General features: G+C 29.1%; 1 protein-coding gene across 1 annotated transcript; it reads left to right on the forward strand.

Annotated features, from left to right (window-relative positions):
• Positions 1–9,230: 9,230 nt before the first annotated feature.
• Positions 9,231–11,371, forward strand: LOC125867833 (probable inactive receptor kinase At1g27190). Its single transcript, XM_049548417.1, has one exon. The coding sequence runs from the start codon at positions 9,355–9,357 to the stop codon at positions 11,200–11,202; it is 1,848 nt and encodes a 615-aa protein (XP_049404374.1). The 5' UTR covers positions 9,231–9,354; the 3' UTR covers positions 11,203–11,371.
• Positions 11,372–12,263: the final 892 nt, after the last annotated feature.

The raw sequence follows: 12,263 nt of genomic DNA on the forward strand, positions 1-12,263 counted from the left end.
ATTGGACTCATAGAAGATAAGAGTTTTCTTCAATAAATCATATAAAGTAATTTTGGAATAATCCAAAATCTTAAAAATTGATTACTAATCAAACAACATAAGCCAATAATTGGCAGTAATTTTTGACTAATTAATTATGGTTTAGGTTCACAAAAACAACTGTTTGTCCCTTTAACCATCAGACAACCACCCCCCTTAAAAAATGCTTGAATACAAGCTGCATTACAATCTGGATAATCAGAACATCTTCCTATATTAACAGCTTGATCAATAGCTTCAGTACCTGAAATCAAAATTAGAAGAGCTAAACAAAACAATCCAATTAAAAAAATTGATCTCTTAGTGGCCACCATTTTTATCGGATATTCAAAGACTTCTAGACTGACACGCTTCTCTTATGGTAATGTTTTGTGTACAATCATGTATGTCTAGGATGGTCTATTTATACAAAAAAATAAAATGTACTTTTTTGAAGTATCTTTAAAATAGTGTATCTTAGAATAGATTATGTTCCATATTTTGTATGGAAACTAATTTATTACTTGCTAAGATACTACTAGAAAATTGTACTTTTTGAAATATTATTGAAATTGTATACCTTGAAGTAGATTTATGTTCCATATTTTGTATGGAAATTTATTTATTTATTTGGTATGATACTACTAAAAAATGTACTCTTTTTGAAATATTCTTGAAATTGTGTGTATCTTGAAATAGATTATGTTGAAGTTTTTTCATTTTTACTTGCTATGATATTATTGATTGTGAATTTGTGATCAACACGTCATCATCATATTTTAAAAGTGGAAAACCACTAAATTAAAAAAGTTGAATTACGAAAATGTCAATTAACTATCAAACAACTATTTACACTTTAATTAATCACTATACTCTTACAACGACTTTCTATAAAAATATAATTATATATTTAAATCAAATATAACTCTAGCAGATTTGAATACTATACGATGAATATGTGTCCATTATAATATATTAATTACATTTGAACCTTGTAGAACATGTGTTCGTTGAAATGGTGTCACACTAATGTTGCTATAAATCCTTTGTTTGATGTTGACAATATCAAGTGGATATTGCTACGTTTTCTACTTAATTCGAACTTTGAAGACGAGGTTCTTTTTGAGGCCTGGAGGAATGTTATAAATCTAACCATAGTGGAAGATTCATCTGAAAACACGTCAAATTACTTTTGAGACCTCTAGAGAAGATGTCTATATATAAAAGATGGTATAATCTATTAATTAGGGCATGATAAGAACTCAAAACAGAGAAAATGGGTCGGAGATGGGTTAAATTAGTGGTTTCTAAAGGAATCGAGTATTCAAAATTGGAGATGGATCATTTAATTCTGATCTTGTCACATGTCCATTTTTGCCAAAATATATAAAAGGGATATTTTTAGACTGAAAGTAGAACATGAGGTATATTTAAATCGAAAATATTATGTAATAAAATAATACTGTAATAAAAAACTATCAATATATATAACTTAAGTCCTATACAATAATATTAGATTTGTTCATGTGCACTAACTGTCTAGAAAATATTTATCCAATCAAATCAGTATAATCTATATAAATGATAACTTATACATGTTATATCAGGTTAAATTACACTGATAATATAAATCACATACATACAAGAACATATTAATCGATTTATAATAATTAAGCTGCTGTTGTTGCCTTATTAACTAGAGATTTAGGAGGAGGAGGCAATCTAATTAGAGGTAATCCAGCAGTAGCCAAAGACTCATAACAATTTTTCTCATGAAACTTCTTGATATAATTTGAAGCCTTATTATTTGTAATTTGAGCACTCAAATTACTTAAATCATCTTGATTTCTCTTATGAAATTTCTTGATATAATCAGAAAAAATCCCATCTTGATCATGATCAATAATATTATTTTGATGAACTAAACAAGAGGAAGATTTTTTACTCTCTCCTTGATCATGTTCTTTAACAAATGTGTAAAAATTTGACTTGGTTTTTGGAATTTGTGATTTCTTGTAATTCCCTTTTTCTAGTTGAAAAGATGATATATTAGAAATATTATTGGTTGAGGATTGGGAATTTTTTTGGTGTTTATTTGTTGTTCCTCCAAAATTGATGGATGCAAGAGAGAAGGATGATAGTGTAATGATATTAATCACTATTTGCATGGTTTTTTCACAAAGAGATTTTTTTTCTTGCACCTTGTTTTTTTGAGTCATGATTGAACAAAATAAATTAAAAAATAAAAAGAGAGAAGAAAGTTGTGTGTTTTTTTCTCAAGAATGGTTCCCTTCATTTATATAATAAAGAGAATATAGTAATCTTTAATTTATTCTGTGGGGTTAGTGGATGGAAATTTGATTTCAAAATAACAATCAAGGAAGGGCCAAGGCACATTTTTTGATTGACTAGCTCCAAGATGGGAAAGATCTCATGTGCCGGAAGAAAAAAACAACGAGGTACGACTTGTTTGATCGTAGATCTCATGTATCGAAAGGAAAAAAAAAATGTATGCCTAAATATTTAGAACTCGTTTGATCATAAATATTATAAATATCTATTGAAAAAAATAATACGAAATTTGTCTGGTCATAAAATTTATTTAGTTTCTGAAAGAAAAAAAAAAGTTGGCATTTAAAAGATCACTCGTTTTTGAGCTAATATATACCTCAAACTTTTATATTTTACAAAATAATAATAATAATTTTTACAAAATCCATCTATTTGTAACTCCAATCAATTCTATCTACTTTTTCCCTCATTAAACACGCTCCTAAAATTGATATCTAGTTTGAGATAGTTTTAACTAATATTCAGTTACAATTTGTCTTGAAAAAGTATGATTTACCGACAAAAAGTTTTTCATTGGTAATGCCGTAGTGCCTTATTTGCTTAGCCTCAAATTTGATCATCACCAACCCAATCCTCTATTTTACTCTCCAAATATAGAATTCTCTATTTTTTCAGACAATCAACTCCAATCCAATTCTCTATTTTACTCTCTAAAAAGGAATCTTTTTCTCTCTCCTCAATATTATATTATTATTTATATTTCATTCTTATTTTCTTATTTCATAATATAAATCATTTCTTCTTTTTGCAAATAATCACTCTATAATCTTTACGTAATACAAAAAAAAAATTCAAATTCTTCATTAATATAAAATTATATTTTATTCTAAATTTCTAAATAACATAAATTGCAATACATATTATATATAATACATATTAACGAACAATTCAAATAAAAATGAACTCATTGATGAAATATAATTGTATCATAATTATTGTATTATCGTAAAATTTATTTTAAATTTTACATAAAAACTCAACTTTTAAGACTATTAGGTTATTCTCATGAATAGGGGTGTGCATCGGTCAGTTTGATTTTATGTATTATCGGTTCGGTTTATCAGTTTTTGGTTTTTAAATATGTTAAACCAATAACCAAACCAATAATATATTTTTTATCGGTTTTGGTCCTTAACGGTTCGGTTTTCGGTTTAACCAATAAGAAAATATTTATAAAACAAATATATGACTTTTCTAATAAATTTGATGCGAAAACACAATAATGTAACTTTACAAAAGCTCATAAAATAGAAACAATAATAACAAAGATGAAAAGAACTATACAAGCGTAACACAAAGAGAAATTAAGAGGAATATGGTTCTTACTTTAGATTTTAACGTTTTTTATAATGTGAAATTGTGAACTCAAATCCATTGTGAAGTGTGAATTGAAGGCTAAAAGACAAAGATAGTAACTACTAAGGTATTAAGATTAATATATAATATTTATGTACAAGTAAAAGTAGTAAATTACTAGTCTTAATGGGTTATCGGTTTACCCAATAACCCAATATTAAAAACCAATACCGAACCGATAACCCAATAATTTTTTTAAAAAAACCATTAAAAAACCGTTAACCCAATAACCCAATAACAATAAACCAATAACACTTTTATCGGTTGATTCGGTGTTTGCACACCCCTACTCATGAATGTTCTATTAATGTATTACGGAGTTCAAAATAAGCATTTTTTATCCTTATTTTTTATGTGTAGCTAAATCTTATTTAAATTAACAATTTCATCTTGTGTCCAATTATTTTGTGTACTAATTTACTTTCCCTATTCCATTTTGAACTATTGCATCAAATATTTGCATGCTCTTTAAAAAGTGTAGTTTAATAATTTATCAATATAACATAAAAGTAGATTGTTTGAATTATCATGTAATTTTTGTGCATACTTCATAATGAAAAATAATTATAATCCAAATTACATATTTAAATGACAAAAAAAATTAAAAATTAAATTAGAAAAATTGTTAATTCGGGATGGAAGTAGTATACTTATCAATAATGTTTTAGATGTTATATTACTTAGAAAATAATTACAAATATTAGAGACATAATTAATAATCTTATATAATATAAATAATATTAAAATAACTTTAAATTACATATTTAAAGTGACCATTTCTTTTAAAAAATAAAATAGAAAAATTATTACATTAGAAAATAATTACAAATGATAGTAATATAATAGAAATAATATTATAATAATCAAAAAGTAAAATAGAGAGGTGAATAGTAGTTCTCCAAATTTGGAGAACTACTATTCACCTCTCTATAATTGAAGAATAGAGAGTGAAATAGAGAGTGGTTGGAGAACCCATTCTCTATTTTACTCTCCAAATATAGAGAATGGAGAGTAAAATAGAGATGGGTTGGAGATGGTCTCATAAAAGAATTTCAAGTTCAATGATTTAACGACTTACAAAAAAATTGAGCTAATTATTATTTTCATTTGATTATGTTGTACTCTAATGCATGAAATGCTGAAGCTAATTATTTTAGTTGTACTTTGTTGTGGCATAAACCTGATTGTAATTTGCATAATAACTTTTTGGATTTGTATTATCGAATTCATTATAAAAATGGTTCTTAAAACTTATGAACATAAAGCATGTTTCATGTTTTCTTTCAAAAGTGAAATAATTTTCAAAACCTATGACCAAGAAACTCAATCCAAACTTCACTCGAATTTAATTTTCCAAAAATATTTAAAATTCTGACCAAACACCAGCTTCTTTATTTTTAATCAGAAAGGTCTCCAACTCAAGTGAAAAATATAGAATATTTTTCGTCAAAAATACTTTACTCTAAAATAGAATTTTCCGATACGACTCCAAATTAATCACTGGTAACAAAAGAAAGTATGTGCCATTCTATGATGGAAGCAATGTTGTCAAAAAGGGGATACCCAAAGGGGCCCTGCGTATAGATTTCATCGAATCTACAGTATTTCCAAGAATTTTCTGCTTATATATATTTTTTTATTATTAAACTATTAATTCTGAATATATTGTGTTAATAAAAAGTTTTTATTTTATTTTCTAGTGCAGAACAAAGAGTGTATTTCTTTTTGCAATTTTAAGATTTAGCCAATTAGAAAACAAAATTTGACAAAAAAAGGATACCACTAAAATATGAAAGCAACCGTAATTATATTAAAACACTTGTATGGTTTTGAGAAAATTAAGAACCATATAAAGTATCACATAACAAACAAAAATATTCTTTAACATATTTAGCAAAATAATAATAATAATAATAATAATAATAATAATAATAATAATATATACAAAAAGTTTCCAATAACATAAGAGAGTCAAATCTATTTAAAGTAAATGCAAAACACATGGTCTCTACCTAATGACACAATAAAAATTAAATGATGCCTTAATTAGACGTTTTACATATATACAAGTGGACAGAATCCTAAGTCGACACTTGTAAACTTTTAATTAATTCTTAATCTCAACTTTGTCAAATTCTTAGGGAGAGAGCATTAATTCTAACTTTTGTGTATTTGAGTTGTTGTGTTTGATAAGTTCTTTTCATTCTAGATTCTATGAGAATTTTTAAGAAAGTCTTTCATTTGCTTCTCTTTGATGGAACGATTATGAGATAATGATGTATGAAAGTAATAATAATAAAAAGAAAATATATAATTTTTGTAGGAAAAATTACATCATCAATCATTAATTCTTCTTATATTTTCAATAATAGAAAATATATCAAGTCATGTTTATATAGATTGTGAAGTCATACTTTATAACAATTTCTGATATGCTTCAAGCAATTTTTCAAATAATATATGAACTACTTGAAAAAACCAACGAATAGGCATATAAGCCCCATGCTTCGTCCATCATAACACTTTATATAGTTGGGTCTAAGATTTGATTATTATGAATTTTCATAACGACTTTAAGTTAATAAAAAAATAATTATATAAAAATTAATGTGATATAATAGTTATATTGACAACTTCATATTAAATTAAAGTTGTTGAATTTTTGTAAATTTAAACGAAAAATGTTAGATCCGTCTCATGTGCTTTATGAAGAGCTTTCTAACTTATAGTTAAGCCCCCTCATGTTATATTTGTTGAGCTAATTAACAATTTAAACAAAGTGGCTTTCTAGATAGATACACATAATTATTTTTTCTACTCATATATGATCTTGATTGATTCTCAATTCTCAAACTTCAATTTCATGTTATATATATATATATATATATACTACGACGTTAAATTAGTTGCATAGCTATCAAAGATGTATCTTAGAAGTTATTTGGTGGAATGTATAAGAATAATATAACTTGATAGAGTGTATTGATAATGTTAGAATTAGTTATGTTGAGATTATTTCATATTCACTATTTGACTTAATATATTAAGGACAATTCTATTTCTAACCATGTTTGTCGATGATGTATTAATAGCTTTTGTATTGTTAGTATCATGGTTTGTTAAGTACTTATTTATACACCATGTAATATTGAATATGGTGTATAACTAATTTATGTATTATTAGTTATAAATAAATTGAAATTACTACCAATCAAATACAAGTGCGTGACAAAACAAGATTTGCTATAAATAGTAAATATTAAAACAATGGTTGCATTTGATAATTAGCATTGTGAAATCTATAATAAAGGTGTCCAAATAGTATCATAATTCACAACAATATGGCCCTCACTTATTTTAGATTAGGTAATTTGTCCACGGTTCTCATAGGCATGAAAGACTTATTTTAGCCTTATAATAATAAAAAAAAGGATGTTTGTATTTCGATCGGAGATTATTTTTGTAATGTTCAATTATACGATATTAGATGTTTGGTACAATTGGAGAGCTCAAACCAAATAAAGATTATACCTAACGATTCTTCCTCTCATCTGACAACTGTCTCTTATAACTCATTAAACACTATTTTTCTTCTTCATTTTTTTTTATTAAATCATTGAAACTATTTTAATTATGACCTCACTATTAGGTCACGTCATAAGGTTGTCTCTTCACGAGTGTTTTTAAGTAATTTAATAATGAAAGTTAGGTCCTAACAGACTTTATTAAATTTTTTTGAAAAAGTGATTTTTGAAAAATACTCATTACTCCCTTAGGTCATCATATGAAATGCTTGTATATAACAAGCTATTAGTAAATGAGATAAAACAATGAATGTGTGATATGTACCTATAAATTAATATTTATGATTTAACTTTAATTAGTTAATATATATCTTTACATTAATGTCAAAACTCAATATCTCGTTTAGGTCATCATATGAAAATTAATCATATATAACATGCTATGAATGAGCTAAAATACTAAAAGCATCATCGAGTATGGTATAAATAAATATTACAATAGTAATCTAACTTTAATATCAAAACTCAAAATCTACTTTAGGTAATCATATTAAACAATTACGTATAACATGTTATGAATGAACTAAAACAACATAAGCATGAGTTTATCTTTAGATAAATTCAACTTTAATTAGTGGGTGTTTGACCATATATTTTTTCCATGAGTTGAATTTTGCAAATTAATGTTAATCATCAAATTTTAAAAAAATCTAAATTTAAATTTGAAAAACATCAATAAATTATTTCACTTTGAATAGCTTACAAAATTAAAAAAAATCATAATAACTCCAATTTATATCATTTTTTACTTAAACACAAAAACTATCATTGTCAAATTTGACAATTTTCGTGGCAAAATACATGCCCTTAGTTATCTATTAGGTATACAATATCCCTACATCAAGGCCCAATACACTATCGACCCCTTAAATTTATCTAAGATATTTCATTTAAACACTTGAATTAAGTCATATTTTAATCAAATACCTCAAATCCCAATAAAATATTTCAATAGACATTTTCTTCAAATTTAGTAATTATATTTTTTGTGCTTTCTCAATTATCTATTAAGTAATTTAGTTAATCATATAAAAATTATTTATTTTAATTATATACACTCATTTCAATAAGCCTTAAAACACACATATTTTCTACTTGAAGTTGATCCGTAAATTTTTTTATCGAACAAACAAATGGAAACACACCCAATTTTTTTTTTCAAAATTTGAAATAAAAATATCTAATTTAAACATTTTATTAGAAGTTTTTTTTTTTTGGTTTCCCACCTGGTGTCCGGAGCTCATATTGAAGCATCCAACTAAATTCGGATCGCGCACTGTAGGGCCCATTCGGGGGTAACGCTCCCAACAAGATTTTCTCTATACCCAGGGCTCGAACCTGAAACGTCTGGTTAAGAGTGAAACACTCTCACCAGTGCACCACAACCCATGTTGGCAACATTTTATTAGAAGTTAATATGTTTGGCTGATAAAAATTTAGTTCGAGTATCTAAATAAAAAATACTGACAAGTTTAATGGACATATATACCCTTCGGGATGACCCACCCATTAGTTTGACTTGGGACTTTCATTTTGAAGGTCTCAACTTCGAAATTCCTTGCCCGTAAAAGTAAGAGGTTGACCTTCTAAGTCGATCTCATTGTACCAGACTTGCTTAGTGCGAGTTACCTCTCTTATGTGATTTACGAGCTATTACATATGATCGGGGATTTTATTATGTACTCACCCAAAGGGGGCAACAAATATCCCTTGTCATAAATAAAATGGGCATATTATATATTAAGACTTACACAATTATCAATAAGCATTATGATAGAATCTTAATCAGATATCTCGAATTCAAGTTACAAAATAATATGAGTATCGAAAACCGAATCGGACACATGACTCTCCGTAACAAATGTCTTTTTCTCACAACCAAAAGTCCAAAAGTCCCAATTTCTCAGTCTTTAGTCATTTCAAACCTCAGTCAAATGACAAGAAGCACAGCCTCTTCATTCTTGTTTTTTCTCTTCCCCCTCTGTTCCTCTTCTTCTTCCTAACCCCCTTCTCACTTCACTTCTCCACACTCAACCCACCCACCATGACAGCAAAATCAACTAACCTCATCTTCTTCTTCACTCTTTTCTTCCTCATTTTCACATTAACCCCTTCTTTTTCCATTGAAAATGATGTTAAATGTCTTGAAGGTATCAAATCTGCACTTTCTGACCCTTTAAACAAGCTCTCATCTTGGTCATTCTCAAACACTTCTGTAGCTTCAATTTGTAAACTTGTTGGTGTTTCTTGCTGGAATGAGAAAGAAAACCGCCTTCTTTCTCTTCAACTTCCTTCAATGTCTTTATCCGGTTCACTCCCACCTGCCCTTCAGTTCTGTACTTCTCTTCAATCTCTTGATCTCTCTGGTAACTCTTTTTCCGGTCCAGTCCCGGTTCAAATCTGTTCTTGGTTACCTTATCTCGTCAATCTTGATCTCTCCAGCAACTCTTTCTCCGGTTCCATACCCCCTGAGTTTATTAACTGCAAATTCTTGAACACCCTTATTCTAAATGACAACAAACTTACTGGGTCGATCCCATTTGAGATCGGCCGGCTCGACCGGTTGAAACGGTTCAGTGTGTCCAACAATGGCCTTTCCGGTTCAATTCCTGATGATTTAGACCGGTTTTCGAAAGATGATTTTGATGGGAATGATGGGCTTTGTGGGAATCCAATTGGATCTAAATGTAGTAATTTGAGTAACAAAAATCTTGTTATTATTATAGCTGCTGGTGTTTTTGGTGCTGCTGCATCACTGATTCTTGGATTTGGGATTTGGAGATGGTTTTTAGTTCAGCCTAGTAAGAAAGATAGAGAATTCGGTGACGGTAAAGGTGGTGGTGGTATCAGTGATTATTGGGTCGATAAATTGAGAACTTACAAGCTTGTTCAGGTGACATTGTTTCAAAAACCTATTAATAAGATTAAGCTGAATGATTTACTAGTAGCTACAAATTCATTTGCTAGTGAAAATATTGTTATTTCAACTAGAACTGGTATTTCTTATAGAGCTATGTTGATTGATGGATCAGCATTGGCTATTAAAAGGTTGAGTAGTTGTAAGTCTAGTGAAAAACAGTTTAGGTCTGAGATGAATCGATTAGGACAGCTTAGACACCCGAATTTAGTCCCGTTATTGGGATTTTGTATTGTTGATACTGAAAGGCTTTTGGTTTATAAGCATATGCAGAATGGAAGTTTGTATTCGCTTTTACATGGTAATCTTAGTACTGGTATTAGAAATGATAGTTCTGAGCTTGGTTGGTTAGCAAGGGTTAGGGTTGCTGCTGGTGCAGCTAGAGGATTAGCTTGGCTTCATCATGGGTGTCAACCGCCATATGTGCATCAATACCTTAGCTCGAATGTGATTCTTGTAGACGATGATTTTGATGCTAGGATCACGGATTTTGGGCTTGCAAGGCTTATTGGTTCTGCTGACTCAAATGATAGTTCGTTTGTGAATGGGGATTTGGGAGAGTTTGGTTATGTAGCTCCTGAGTATTCGAGCACGTTGGTTGCTTCAATGAAAGGGGATGTGTATAGTTTTGGAGTAGTGCTGCTTGAGTTGGTGACAGGGCGGAAGCCTCTTGGTGCGGGTAATGCAGAGGAGGGATTCAAAGGTAGTTTAGTCGATTGGGTTAATCAGCTTTCGAGCTCAGGTCATAGTAAGGATGCGATTGACAAAGCTTTTGCTGGAAGTGGTCAAGATGATGAAATTTTGCGAGTTCTTCAAATTGCATGTTCGTGTGTGGTTTCAAGGCCGAAAGATAGACCTTCGATGTACACAGTGTATCAGTCCTTGAAGAGCATGGTGAAAGAACATTGTTTCTCTGAACACTTTGATGAGTTTCCAATCAACTTGACCAAAGAAAATCATGATCATAAAGATTAGGTTATAGGATTGAAATGATTAGACTAATGTTTATGAATTTTGAATATTCTAGTTATGGCATTTGTATTTCTTGAGAACTCTGTATAGTTTGAGAAGTAAATGCATGATCTTTGTACTTTCTTGACACATTTTTACTCAATCTATGTTTAAATGATTCAGTTATGAATGAGTACGTTATTGAAATGCTATTAATCACATTACAAAGTGGTTCTCCATATCCTATGTTACAACAACAACATATTCGATGTAATTCCACAAGTGGGGGTCAGTGTACACAGACCTTACCCCTACTTAGACAAGTTAGAACTGTTGTTTCCGAAAGCTCAAGTGCAGCAAATAAAAATATCTTAAGTAGCTTATTTGCTTATTAAACTCAATCATCAACTTCTATGGTAATTGTCAACATTGAGTTTGGACCACTTTAAAACATGGTGTATGTGCATTTCAACTATTTTACTTGAGTACCTGTTCTTTTTCACCGACATAGGCGTGTCAATCAAAGATCTTGCTTATCGAATAACTTTTCTAGTAAAAGGAGAGAAAGATGTTGAATATTGAGCAAATGTGATTGCATTACATGACAACATTTCCAAGTAGACATAACCAAAATTGTAGGAAGAATACAAGGGTCAAAATTGAGTAAAAAGGCAAAAGACAATAATAAAGAAAAACACTACTTCCGACCTTAAAACGTGGGATTCTCGTGATATATTATTTATGTGTTTGTCTTGAAGTTTCATTAGATTAAATTGGTCAACATTTTCTTTAATGGACCACACAAAATAAAAAAAATACTACAAATGGTGTCCCTCTTTTATGTAATCTACCATGTGAAAGTTAGTGTCTCTTTTCCTCCCTTTCTCCCTTGTTTTCTTGTTTTGCCTTTCTTTCTGTTTTTATGCTTTTCCTTGTGGCCTCTAGTTGTGGATTTTTTTAAAATAGTAGTATTAAAAAAAATAGAGAATAAATTAAGAATGGAGAAGAAGGTTAAAAATATGTGAAATTCATAATATTTATATAGACGCGTATCCAGGATTTTGAGATGATGGATGCACTGTTAT

This window comes from Solanum stenotomum, chromosome 6 (assembly GCF_019186545.1).
Source record: "Solanum stenotomum isolate F172 chromosome 6, ASM1918654v1, whole genome shotgun sequence".
NCBI classification, from domain to species: domain Eukaryota; kingdom Viridiplantae; phylum Streptophyta; class Magnoliopsida; order Solanales; family Solanaceae; genus Solanum; species Solanum stenotomum.